This window comes from Tupaia chinensis, unplaced genomic scaffold, assembly GCF_000334495.1.
Source record: "Tupaia chinensis unplaced genomic scaffold, TupChi_1.0 Scaffold000359_1, whole genome shotgun sequence".
Lineage (NCBI taxonomy): Eukaryota > Metazoa > Chordata > Mammalia > Scandentia > Tupaiidae > Tupaia > Tupaia belangeri.
Window position 1 is genome coordinate 2,858,112 of NW_006159855.1, and position 13,677 is coordinate 2,871,788.

The window sequence follows — 13,677 nt, forward strand, 5'->3', positions numbered from 1 at the left end:
CCAGAAAGACAGAGAGAGACAGAGAGACAGAAAGCGAGAAATCACCCCCTAGGGGGGATGGCCACACCGCAGTCCCTTCTCCTCCATTCTCCTCTCGGGTTCTTGGGTACACACGTACCCGCACCTGGTGTGAGTGTAAGCCACTGGGTCTGGGACGCGAACCGCAGTCAACTACGTGGGAGTCCAGCGACATAGCCATTACGCCAACTGCTGGTCCCACCTGGCATCTTTTAAGCCACTAGATCCAGAACTCAAACCCTGCCGTTGGCCATGTGGGATCCAGTTGACTTAACCACCACACCACCAGCTGGCCCCGAGGATATTAATAAAAGGGTAGATTCACCAAGAAGTAATAATTATAAGCATATGTGTACTAGTGTCGAATTCCGCATACTGACAGAACTTAGGGGAAAGAGATCTGTAATAGTTACGGACTTCTCTGCCCCACTTTCAACAATGGAAAGTTTAGACAAAAATATCAGTAAGGACATGGGAAGTTTGAACGCTGTAAACCAGCTAGACCTCGAGACACACACGGAACACTCACCCACGAACAGAATACAAATTATCTTCCAAAGTACCTGAAACGTTCTCCACTATAGTCCTTACCTTAGACCGCAAAACAACTCTCAATAATTTTCTTTATTTTGCTAGTGGGCCCATGCGCTTACCAGAGAGACAGAGAGAGGGAAGGAAAGTGAGAAAACACCCTCGGAGGAGGGTCACTCAACCCTTGCCCTCCACCTCTCCCTCCTCTCAAGATGTGGCCGTGATGCGCACACACACACACACGTGCGCGCACACACACACGCAACGTGCTTCTCCAGCCACCAGGTCCAGGACCCGACTGTACTGTTAGCCATGTGGGGTCCAGCCACCTAACCACCAGACCACAGGCTGGCCCCTCGCAATAAATCTAAAAATGCTGAAATCATACAAAGCATCTTTTGTAACCATGATGGAATGAAGCCTAAATCAGTAATAGAAAGAAAATTGGAAACCCACAAATGTAACAAGTAAACAATGTATTCTCTTTTTTAAAAAAATATTTATTTTACTTAGCTTTATTTATTTACTTATCTTAATCTGACCAGAGAGAGACAGAGCACGAGTGAGAGAAAGAAGAAAAAAGAGAAAACAAGCTGCCAGGTCCAGGACTTGAACCACAGTTGGCCAGCACCCTTAACCACCATGCCACCTGCTGGTCCCAACAGCGTATTCTTAAACATCCAATACATCAAGGATATCAGAGAGGAAATTAAAATATTCTTAGGTATGAAGGAAAACGAAAACACAACTTACCACAACTGGTGAGATGCAGCAAAGGCAGTCCTCAGGATGAAATCCAGAGCTGTAAAAACCTATTTTAAAAAAAGAGGGACCAGCAGTTAGCATAATGGCTATGTCGCTGGACTCCCATGTAGTCGACTCGAGTCCCGGACCCAGCAGCTTAAACTTGCACCGGGCACGTGTGCGTGCGTGCCCAAGATCCCGAGAGGAGAATGGAGGAGAAGGGATTGCGGCGTGGCCATCCCCCCGGGGGGTGATTTCTCGCTTTCTGTCTCTCTGTCTGTCTCTCTGTTTTTCTGGCAAGAGCACGTGCCCTATAGCAAAAATCTCTCCAAAAAAAAAAAAAAAGGGAAAAAAAAGTCTCAAATAAAGTCACTATACAACTGAAAGATGTAGAAAGTGAAGAGAAAACCAAACCAAAAGCTAACAGAAAGATGGACATAAAGATTAGAGCAGATGAGACCAGCAGATGGAGTAACGGTTACGTCGCTGGACTCCCACGTAGTCAACCACAGTTTGAGTCCCGGTCCCTGTGGCTTAAAACTCACGCCAGGTGTGTGTGCGTGCACGTGTGTGTGTGTGCATGCCCCAAATCCCAAGAGGAGAATGGAGAAGGAACTGCAGCATGGCCATTCTCCCTGGGGGGTCATTACTCGCTTTCTGTCTCTCTTCTCTCTGTCTCACTCTGGCGAGCATACGTGCCCTATAGCAAAACAAAACAAAACAAAAAACAAAAAAACAAAACCAGCAGAAATAGACTCTGTAAAAGCAATAGAGAGATAGCGTCAGCCGGTGGTGGGGAGGTTAAGGCACTGGATGCCACATGGCCAGTCTAGACCCAGAGACTTGAAGAACATGTTGGGCCACATGTGTGTGTGCCCCAAATCCCGAGGAACATGGAGAAGGGATTGGTCCCCGACCATCTCTGTTCGAGTGATTTCTCACTCTCTCTTCCTGGCAAGTGCATAGGCCCTCTATACTCAAAAATATTTTTTTTTAAATTAACAGAAATTAAAAAAAAAAAAAAAAGGCATGGAAAAAACTGCACATACCAGAGACAGTGTGGGAGAAGGGGCGGGGAATTGGCAGGTGAGAAGTCAGGAATAAAGGGGGGAAAAACAATACATATGAAAGAAGAAATTGAAAAGTGTTTGCTGATGATAACGTGTATGGTAATATCCCTGACTGGGCCAGTACACAATGTACACTGGATGGGAAACCTCATTTTGTACACTGTATTGATGTGCAGTGAATGACTGCAAAGAAATAAATGAATTTAAAAAACAGAAATAAATTACACCCAAAGTTTATTTGTTCACTATCGGAATTCCAAATACATAAAGCACACACTGAGAGAACTGAAGTGTGAAACAGCTCTATAATAGATTTTCATTGCCTTTTTTTTTTTTCTTTGCTATGTAGTGGGTGCGCTCGACAGAGAGAGGAGAGAGAGTGAGAATCACCCCCCAGGGAGGACGGCCACGCAGCAATCCCTTCTCCTGCGTTCTCCTCTGGGAATTCTTGGCATGATCTTCAGGCTGCAGGGTCTGGAACTCACACTGCTCCACCGGCCATGTGGGAGCCAACACTTTAACCTCCTGCCGGCCCATATTTTCCTTTTTTTTTTTTTTTTTTTTAGAGAGGTTTTTGCTATAGGGTCCATGTGCTCACTAGAGAGATAGAAAGAAATCACCCCCACGGGGGGGGGATGGCCGTGCTGCAATCCCTTATCCTCTGTTCACCCCTCGGGATTTTGGACACACATGTACACACGCCCGGCATGAGTTTTAAGCCACCGGGTCCAGGACTCGAACCACTGTCAACTACATGGGAGTCCAGCAATGTAACCATTACGCCATCTACTGGTCCCTATTTCCTCATTTTTAATGGCTGGAAAAGCTACTGAAGAATATCAATAGGATATAGAAAGCGTGACCAAAAGTATAAACCAAGTAGATCTGGAGACATAGGTAGCACACTTCCCCCACTAACAGAACACAAATTGCCTTCAAATGTGAATAAAACGCCTGGGAGCAAACTTAACCAAGGAGTAAAAGACACTGAAAATTATAGAATATCCCTGAAAGAAATTAAAGACATAAAGAAATGGAAAGACACCCTGTGCTAATGGGCTGGAAAGCAATACAGTAAAGATGTCCACAGTACCCGAAGGCATCTACAGGCCTGGGTAACTCCTGCCAGAATTCCAACAGCCTTTTTCTTTTTAAAGAAAGATTTTTGCTATAGGGCGCATGCGCTCGCTGGAGAAACAGAAAAAATTGAGAAATTGCCCCCCAGAGGGGAATAGCCACACCACAACCCTTTCTCCTCCACTCTCCTCTCGGGATCTTGGGCATGCATGCACATGCACCTGGCGTGAGCCATTCGGTCTGGGACTCGAACCATGGTCTTCTACGTGGCAGTCCAGTGACGTAACCATTACGCTGTTAGTCCCCAACAGCCTTTTAGCAGAAATGAAAAACCCAACCTTCGAATTCATGCAGTATTGCAAAGAGCCTGTGTTATGCATGGAAATATCTTTCCAAAATTCTTGTGGTCAAACTAACCCCTAGTACCTTAGAATGTGAAAAAATTTTGAGAGAGGGCCTTTAAAAAGGTGATTAAATAAAAATGAAACTGTTAGGATGGAGACTGAATCCAGTCAGACTGGTGTCCTTAAAAAAGGGGAAGCTTTGGGAACCAGCAGTTAGTGTAATGGCTATGTCGCTGGACTCCCACGTAGTGGCCCGCGGGTCGTGTCCCGGGACAAACGTAAGGTATCAATCACTTGACCAAACCATTCCTTCCACAGACTTAAACAAAATAGGTTAAAAAGACTAAAAAAACTTCCTGGTATGGATAACAGATTTTTAAAGTTAAGTTTCCTAATTGTTGGTTACCATGTGAAAAGTTTAAGGTAGAAAATTAGGTCCTATGTTAATATAAATTTTAAATAAAGAAAAAACAATAGGACTGGCCCTATAGCCTAGCAGTTAAAAGGGGACAGATCCCACATGTCCAAACTTGGATCAAATCCCAGCCCTGGCAGCTTGAAACTCACACTGGTGCATGTGGGTGCATGTCAAATATCCCAGGAGGAAAATGGAGAAGTCACAGGGCCAGCAGGTGGGGTGGTGGTTAAGGAAGGCGCTGGACTCCCACATAGCTAACCACAGTTTGAGTGCCAGACCTAGTTGCTTGCTTTCTCTCCCTCTCTCTCGGTCTCTCTCTAGTGAGTGCATGTGCACTATAGCAAATTTAAAAACAGTAATAATAAATAAAATTAAATAATTTTTAAAAAAAATTCAAAGGCATAATGAGATAACATCGCCTCACCCCCAGTAAGATAGTACTATCAAAAAGAAAACAAAAGCAAGAAACAAGAATATTTTTGGCAAGGGCATTAAGAAATTGTAACTCTATGATTACTGTTTTTTTTTTTTTTTTTTTTTGGCGGTTTTTTTCTTGAGGGCATTGGCTTTGAGAGGTTTTTTGTTACAGGGCATGTGCATTCACCAGAAAGACAGAGAGAGACAGAGAGATAGAAAGTGAGAAATCACCCCCAGGGGGGATGGCCATGCCGCAATCCCTTCTCCTCCATTCTCCTCTCGGGATCTTGGGCACGCACACGTTCCCAGCTTGAGTTTTAAGCCACCGAGTCCGGGACTCAAACCATGGTTGTCTACATGGGAGTCCAGCAACATAGCTATTATGCTAACTGTTGGTCCCTCTATGATTACTGTTGAGAATGTACAATCGTGAAGCTGTTGTGGAAGATGGTGTGGTGTTTTTGTTTCATTTAAAAAAATTATAGAGGGCTGGCACATGGCATGGTGGCTAAGGGCATTGGACTCCCACATACTCAACTGCTGTTCGAGTCCTGGACCTGGCAGTTTGCTTCCTCACAGTCTGTTGCTTGCTCTCTCTTCCTTCTGTCCCTCTCTGGTTGAATGAATAAATGAATCAATGTTAAATAAAGTAATTCTTTTTTAAAAAAATTAAAGAACTACCAGGTGGCCCAGGAATTCCACCTCTGGGTAAAAATCTCCAAAATGGAAAGCAATGATTCAAACAGGCACTTGTATGCCCACGTTCATACAGTACTCACAGTAGCCAAAAAGGTGGAAGCACTCCAACAACAAATGAGTAAACCAAATGTGTTAAAAAACACACACAATGGAGTATTTAGCCGCAAAAGGAATGTGATTTTTGATAGATGCTACAGGGTGGATGGACCCTGAAGACACAATTGGTGAAAGAAGCCAGCTGTGTGGGGCCAGCAGGTAGTGTGATGATTAAGGTTCTGGGCTCCCACCTGGTCAACCGTGGTTCAAGTCCTGGACCTGGTGGCTTTCTCTCTCACTTTCTCTCACTATCTGGTGAGCACATATGTCCTATAGCAAATTTAAAAATAATAATAAATGAAATAAGTAAGTATTAAAAAAAAACAATATGGAAACAGCCAGGCACAGAAAGACAAATAGCTGATAGTTCCACTTACATGAGGAACCTGAAACAGGAGAATTCACAGAGGCAGAAAGCAGAATAGAGGTCTCCCCAGGCTGAGGCTACAGGAGAATGGGCAGTCATTATGTAATGGGTACAGGGTTTTTATTGGATATGAAGAAAAACTTTCAAACAGTAACACCACTCAAGAGCATATTTGATTGGCACTGACTTGCTTACCAAGAGTTAAAATGACAAATAGTATGTTATATTCTACCATAACTTTTAAAAAAACTACCAACATTCGTGGAATTGATAAAAGTCCACAACAGTGAATGAAGTTCATTGTTCAACAAAATGTGATAGATTTAAATATCTTCCACAAAATACTTGGTGAGTTATATAACAAATGGCTACAGGTTTTAAATACATTTGTGCAAACTTTGATATTCTCCAAATAAGTCTTTCTATGTTTCGCACATTTTTTATTTATTTATTTTTTTTTAAGAGAGAGGTTTTTGCTATAAGGTGCCAGGGCTCACCAGAGAGACAGAAAGCAAGAAATTACCCCCAGGGAGAATGGCCACACCTCAATCCTTTTTCCTCCGTCCTCCTCTCAGAATTTTGGCCACACACATGCACCCAGCGTGAGTTTTAGGCTGCCAGGTGTGAGACTTGAACCACAGTCGACTATATGGGAGTCCAGAGATGTAACCATTATGCCATCTGCTGGTCCCCCAAATCAAAATCCTGATGACAAAGGCAGTATAAAGAATATGAATTTATAGATACAGGGGAAATGTGTGTGTCAGTTAAAGACTGAATTGTTAAAAGCAATAACCTGGGTTTGGGACCAGCAGATGGTGTAACGGCTACATTGCTAGACTCCCACGGAGCCGACTGGTTTCGAGGTCTGGACCTGGCAGCTTAAAACTCACACCAGGTGCCACCGGGCGTGTGTGCATGCATGCCCAAGATCCCGAGAGGAGAATGGAGGAGAAGGGATTGCGGCGTGACCATCCCCCTGGGGCGTGATTTCTCGCTTTCTGTTTCTGTCTTTCCGGTGAACACATGTGCCCTATAGCAGAAACCTCTTTAAAAAACAAACAAAACCTCACACCAGGTGCGTGTACGTGCATGCCCAAAAATCCCAAGAGGAGAATGGAGAAGGGATTGCGGCGTGGCCCCCCACACACAGGGCGGAGGGGTGTGTGTGATTTCTCACGGTCTTTCTGTTTCTCTGGCGAGCGTAGAGAAACAGAGAAGAGTTTTTTGTTTGTTTTTAATATCAAAAAAATATTCGCTAAAAGAAAAATAAAGCAAATAACCTGGGTTCTAGTTTGGATTCTATAGAGGTTCTGCACCTTTCATTGCCTTTGAGTTATTTTACACTTAAATTGTAGCTAAAAAATCCAAAAAGTGCTTGTGTGAAGTCATGCAGGTCAAAATGCTTGGGTGGAGATTCAGCTGATACCTTCACTGCCGCAAAAGCTGGTATTCCATTTATAATTCACTTCGACATTCCTTTACTCCAAATATTTATTCATCTTTGACCTCTCTTTTAAACTGTTAATACGTTTTCGGTTTTCTCATCACGCTTTAAAAAAGCCTTTAACATGTGTTCGCTTTCTACCTATCTGCACGCGTTGTTCCACTTTTGTTTAAAATAACGTAAGAAAAAAGTTACCTCCAAGAGTTCCTGGGTCGTTTTCAGTCTTCAAGGAGCAGAGTGTCCCAAGACACCGAAGGCATCCAGTCTATTTTACTCCAAGGGTATTACTCTGCCCCAGGGTCTCCGGGAGGGACCGCAGCCCAGGGAGAACCGACGGCGTCTCTGCCGCTCAGCATCTTCCAACACCAGCGACCGGCAGCACCTGCGCTGGGCCCGCCCCACTCCCGAAGCACCAATCCCAGCCGGGGACGCTGGGCCTTGCGTACTTACCGAGGTCCGCAGGTGGTTCTACTGAGCACCCTTACTAGTCTCGTTTTATGGATGTGAAGACTAAAGCGGAGAGACTCCTCAGCGCTGCTGAACTGGTGACAGCTGTTTAATGGGGCTCGCGTGCACCTTCTTCTCCCCCCACCTCCCCAGCTGTCTAAGCAGCACACCCGGGAAACCGCGCACAGCAGAGAGCTGGACGAGCTGAGAAGAACGACACTGCCTCCTAGTGGGGGAGTGTGGCAGAAATCACAGCCCTGTTTCACATTCTATGGGTCATTTCCTTAATCCAGCTCCACCTCTCCCCACACACACAAAACCAACCCTTGCCTGGCCGCCACGTCGGTCTTGGGCAGGACCGGGAGGCGCCTTGATGCAGGGCTGCCTCGAAAAGACGACAGTGGTTGCTGAGACCGCCTGGTCCCACACCAAAAAAATGCACGGTTTGTTGTGAATGAGAGAAATCTATTCTTTACCGTGAAGCAGTAACTAAAACATACAAAAGGAAGATGGGGTTACGGTTTCAATAGACGCTAAAACTCGTGGGCAAAAGTTGAGGAACACAATATTTAGCCTCAGCCTGTGCCCTCACAACTGACCGATCACAAGGGAGGAAAGTTTCCACTGGAGAAATCCGGGGGGCGCCTAACCCACGTGCTGAAAGCAAGCAACACTGAAATTGTGACAAGCTGAAATGCCACGCCTTGGGCTGGTCCTGTTGCCAAGTGGTGGACAGTACTCGATCTGGCATGGCCGCGTTTCAAATCCTCAGTGCTTGTGTGCCCAGAATAACAGGATGGAGAAATATTTTTGCATGACCACGCTCCACTCCGGGCGCTTTTTTCCCTCCCTCCCTGTCACAGTGGTAAGAGCTAGCGACCTCTGGCAATATTAAAAAAAAAAAAATCGAGCCTCTCATTATGATGCACCAAGAACACAGCATCCGCTCCGTTTCCTACAAAAATAGCTGAAGTTTAGTCTCAAGGAAACGTCAAGTAAGCCCGAATTAAAGGATGTTCTACAAAACTGTCCCATAAAAAATTAGACACCCAATAGGGCCGGCAGGTGGCATGGTGGTTAAAGGCACTGGATTCCCACATGGCCAACCTCAGTTTGAATCCCTGACCTGGCTTGCTTTCTCATTTTCCCTTTCTCTCCATCTGTCTCTCTGCTCAAATTAAATAACAAATGAAATTAAATAGATATTTTGAAAAGTTTAAAAATGAGAAAAGGACAGGAAAACTGAGTGACTGCCTTGAATTGGAAGCTGGTCTCTCAGACTCTGAACCATGCAACAGTGAAAATCCAAGGCCACTGTAGTACATGGGCACTTGCGATCAGACCAATAAACATGCTTTGAGAACCCCCCAAATAAACTGGGTAAAATAAAAGCCAATCAGCAACCTCAGTGCAGGACAGTTGCCTTCCTTGTACTATTTTTGCCACTTCACTATAAACTTGGAATTACCAAGGGGACAAAATACATTTTCAAAAGTATGATCTGGGGGGAACCAGCAGTTAGCATAATGGCTGGCGCTGGGCTCCCATGTAGTCGACTGCGGTTCGCGTCCCGGACCCGGTGGCTTAAAGCTCACGCCGGGCGCGTGTGCATGCGTGCCCAAGATCCCGAGAATGATGGAGAAGGGATTGTGGTGTGACCATCCCCCCTGGGGGGTGATTTCTCGCTTTCTGTCTCTGTCTGGCGAGCGCACACGCCCTACAGTGAAAATCTCTCCCCCCCCCCAAAAAAGTATGATCTGGGGACCAGCAATTAGTGTAATGGCTATGTTGCTGGACTTCCATGTAGTCGATCATGGTTTGAGTCCCGGACCTGGTGGCTTAAACTCACACCGGGTGTGTATGCGTGTGTGCCCAAGATCGCGAGAGAATGAAGGGATTGCAGCATGGCTACCCCCCTTGGGGGGTGATTTCTTGCTTTCTCTCTCTGGCAAGCACACGCACCCTATAGCAAAAACCTCTCCAAAAATATATATATATGATCAGCATCATAAAGACCCCTAAAAAAAAAAGGGAAAAAGTTTATTGATGGATCTGTTGACAGTAGATATGCAATAGCAGCAAGTCAGAGCTTGAGCCAGCCTGGTCTAGTTCAGACCCCAACCCTGCCCTTCCCTGTGCTCTTGGAAGACACACAAAGCTTAGTTTGCCTGAGCAAAGGGATGGTCCCTCCCAGGCAGCAGGAGTGATCACAGCTGGGCCAAGAGCAAGCAATCCAGCTCCCTCCCCACACATCCTCAGTTGCTGAGAACCTCCAGTGCCCCAGGTATTATCTCAACGACTCACAATACCTTCTCAAGGTGGGAGGGGTGGCCCTGATCTTGTGCACCTGAAGAAGAATGATCCCAAAACTGTGTAAGGTGAGATCTTGACTTCTGAGACCAAGGTTCATGTCCAGGGCCAGCCAAGACCAGGAAGGGAGAGATGGCAGCAAAGTGGCTTCTGTAGGCCCACAACCCTGACCACACCAGGAATTCTCTAAACCCTGCACAAACTCGGACCTCACTAACTGGAGAGCAAGCTAGGTGGGCCAGGCTCTTGGTTGTGCAACCCACTCCCCACAACCACATGGGGTAGCTCCCCCAAATCCCAACAACTACCAGGAGGGCTGGTCAGCTTTTGTGTGCCCGAGAGAACTCCTGCCCTTAGCCCCAACCACCCAACTGCACAGATGACACAGACAAGATTGTTGTCCCAGGTTTATTGAAAATAGTACGGCATAGCAGAAAGATTCAAACGGCTCCACGTGGGGTTTTGAAATTCATTCCAACTGTAGGCTGCGTGACCTGCAGGTTGGACAGGCTGTCGAAGTCCTGGAACAGAATGGATTCAGTGAGTGTGGTGCTAAGATCTGCGGCGGCGTACCAGCACCACTGTCAAATGGCGCTTGCCAGGCTCAGCAGCTTGGGGGCAGGCCGGTGGGACCCAGCAGAAACAGGATCTTGGAAGGTAACACTCACAGGTGAGGGAATGAGAACAATCATCTCCAACAGTCAGCCCTCGGGGCCTTAACAGGTGGCAATGCCTCGTGCTTCCCAGGAGTTATTCTCTGACACACACCTTACTTCATGCTGTTTCTGCTCGTACCGCCATCTTTACTTTTCTCACCCAGCCCACCACGCTGTTTCTCTTGTTTTCACGAACTCTTCCTATCACTTTAAATGACAGGCTTCTCAATCCTGGTACTATCCAGCACCGTGGGCTGGTCGTTCTGTTACAGGGGGCCGTCCTGTATGTTGTATGACGTCGAGCAGCACCCCAGGCCCTATCTAGACGTCAGCAGCTATTCTGGTAACTTGCTGCGATGAGCCAGGGATGGAGCAGAGGGGGCAGTACCAGCCAGAGACCCAAGAGGCCATTCGGCTTGGACATTACAACCTGTAGCCAACAATCCCAAAGCCTACAGCCTCCAATCACCAGGTGACCCCATTTGGAAAGCAGTCCAGTTTGGTGTTTAGCAGCGTAGAAAGGGTGCCCAGTGGGAACCCGGCCAGCACTTACCAAGAGCTTCAGCATTTCCTTAGTGTCAGGGTCCACCTCAATGATTTCTTGATCCAGGGCTGAGACCTAAAAGACAGGCCCAGAATATCAGTGTCTACCACACACTTGCTTTGCTTCTTTCCTCAGATATATGAGAGGACGGAAAAAAAATACGAGGGATGGGGTGGATAGGAGGTTAGGATAGAATCTCGGCGAGTGAGCAGCCTGTTACAGTAATAAAGAACTCAATGACCCATCTTTACGGCTCTACCTTTTTATACCCTTTATTACCTAGCCAGTATTCAGAAAAACTTCAGACTAGGTTTTTTATTTTTGAGGTTTTTTTTTCCTCTATAGGGTGCATGCATTCTCTGAAGAGACAGAGACGGAAAGTGAGAAATCAATCCTCCCCAGGGGGGGAATGGCCCAGTGGCAATCCCTCCTCCATTCTCCTCTCGGGATCTTGGGCACTCATGCACAAGCATCCAGCGGGAGTTTTTAGTCATTGGGCCTGGGAGTTTTAAGGGGCTGGAGTCCAGCAACATAACCATTATGCCATCTGCTGGTCCTCAGACTAGGTTTACACGAACACGTCACTGGAGCAAGTGAACCAGGAGACATTACAATTAAATATTTGATAGCCATCAAACATTAAGACTCTCATGTGGAAAACAGAATAGACTGGGACCAGCAGTTAGCATAATGGCTGTCGCTGTACCCCCACATAGTCGACCGTAGTTCAAGTCCCGGACCTGGTGGCTTAAACTCACGCCGGGCCCGTGTGCATGCATGCCCAAGATCCTGAGAGGAGAATAGAGAAGGGATTTGCGGCGTGGCCATCCCCCCAGGGGGGGTGATTTCTGGCCTTCTGTCTCTGTCTTTCTGACAAGTGCACACGCCCTATAGCAATCCCCCCCCCCCAAAACAGAAAGGACTTAACTAGCCCCAACAGGATAGAATGGAGGCTAACAGGAGGGCTGATTACCACCACCGACAGCTGGTTTAGGGGTACGTGGAGAAAAAAGAGTTTATCAGACCTGGCTGTGGTCCCTTTGGAAGACAGGGGTTTTTTTTGTTTTGTTTTTAACTTTTAAAAAACTTTGGTCTGGGGGCCAGCAAGTGGCATAGTGGTTATGGTGCTGGACTCCCTGATAGATGACCACTCTTTTTTTTTTTTTAATTTTTTTTTGGAGAGATTTTCACTGTAGGGCGCGTGCGCTTGCCAGACAGAGAGAGACATAGAGACAGAAAGCGAGAAATCACCCCCCAGGGGGGATGGTCACGCTGCAATCCCTTCTCCTCCATTCTCCTCTCGGGATCTTGGGCACGCACGCACACGCGCCCGGCGTGAGTTTTTTAAGCCACTGGGTCCGGGACACGAACCGTGGTCGACTACGTGGGAGTCCAGCAACATAGCCATTACACTAACTGCTGGTTCCCGTAGATGACCACTCTTCAAGTCCCAGATCCAGTGGCTTGAAAATCATGGCAGGCACACGTGCGCATGTACCCAGAATCCCAGGAGAATGAAGGGACTGCAGCTTGGTCACATCCCCTGGGAGGGAAGGTGATTTGTCACATTCTTTGGGTACATTTGTTTGCCGAGTAACGTTCTTTTAATTTTTAAAATGTAATAATTGTATATCTTTACAGCACACAATTCTTTTTAAATAAGAATCATATATTTAATTCCGCTTACTATTTTTTTAACTTGAGCAGAGAAAGCAAGCAAGAGAAGAGAGAGAAAGCAAGCCGTCAGGTCCAGGACTCGAACCATGGTCAGCCATGTGGGAATCCAGCGTCTTTAACCACAACGCCACCTGCTGGTCCCCACCATATGCCTTTTTAAAGCATACACGCATTGCACATCACTCCAGTCAAAAGATACCACCACATACATCCTTTTGTTCTTATGTCTGTTAAATGTTTTCCTTGAGCCCCTCCCTGCCACCCACTTAATCAGTTTCAGGCAGAGCCAGAGGTCCAGCAAGACCCAGATGTTTACCTCCGGAACATAATTATCTCTCCTTTCTCGCTCCTCCTCCTGCAGCTTGATGGAGATGCCTCTCACCGGGCCTCTCTGAATGCGCTTCATGAGATGCGTGACATAGCTACAAAATACACATGCGCCAGTGTACAGTTAGAACACACGTCCTCCGCCGGGTTCCCTGAAGCCGACACACAGAACAGAACCTCAGCACACAGCTCCGCTTGCCAGAGCGCTCCTGCCCCTGGCTTCCCTCACCCTACTCAAATTCTCCTTCAAAACGCTCGCGACCTCTCCTAGCTTTGTTTCTCCCTCCTCAAAGCCACACAAGCAGGAACTCAATACGTCGGCTTTAGATTTCCAGCCTATTTTCCTAACTTCTTTAGCGGTACCAAAGGATGCTTAATGAGAACAACACCTGAAAGCAACGAGGCTCGAAGGCCAGAAGTCTGGGAGTGTCCCTGTCGGCGCACGGAGTAGTCACTCCGACAAGAAATCCTACAGATATGCAAGCCTC

General features: G+C 46.6%; 1 protein-coding gene across 1 annotated transcript in view; it reads right to left on the bottom strand.

Annotated features, from left to right (window-relative positions):
* Positions 1 to 10,378: 10,378 nt before the first annotated feature.
* RPS17 (ribosomal protein S17) overlaps positions 10,379 to 13,677 on the bottom strand; it is a 3,906-nt gene continuing 607 nt past the window's right edge. Inside the window, exons 3-5 of the mRNA XM_006152848.3 lie at positions 13,179 to 13,284; positions 11,195 to 11,260; positions 10,379 to 10,506 (exon numbers count right to left, since the gene is read on the bottom strand). Of these exons, the coding sequence (XP_006152910.1) occupies positions 10,426 to 10,506; positions 11,195 to 11,260; positions 13,179 to 13,284 (253 nt within the window). The 3' untranslated portion in view covers positions 10,379 to 10,425. The remainder of the gene's footprint in view (positions 10,507 to 11,194; positions 11,261 to 13,178; positions 13,285 to 13,677) is intronic.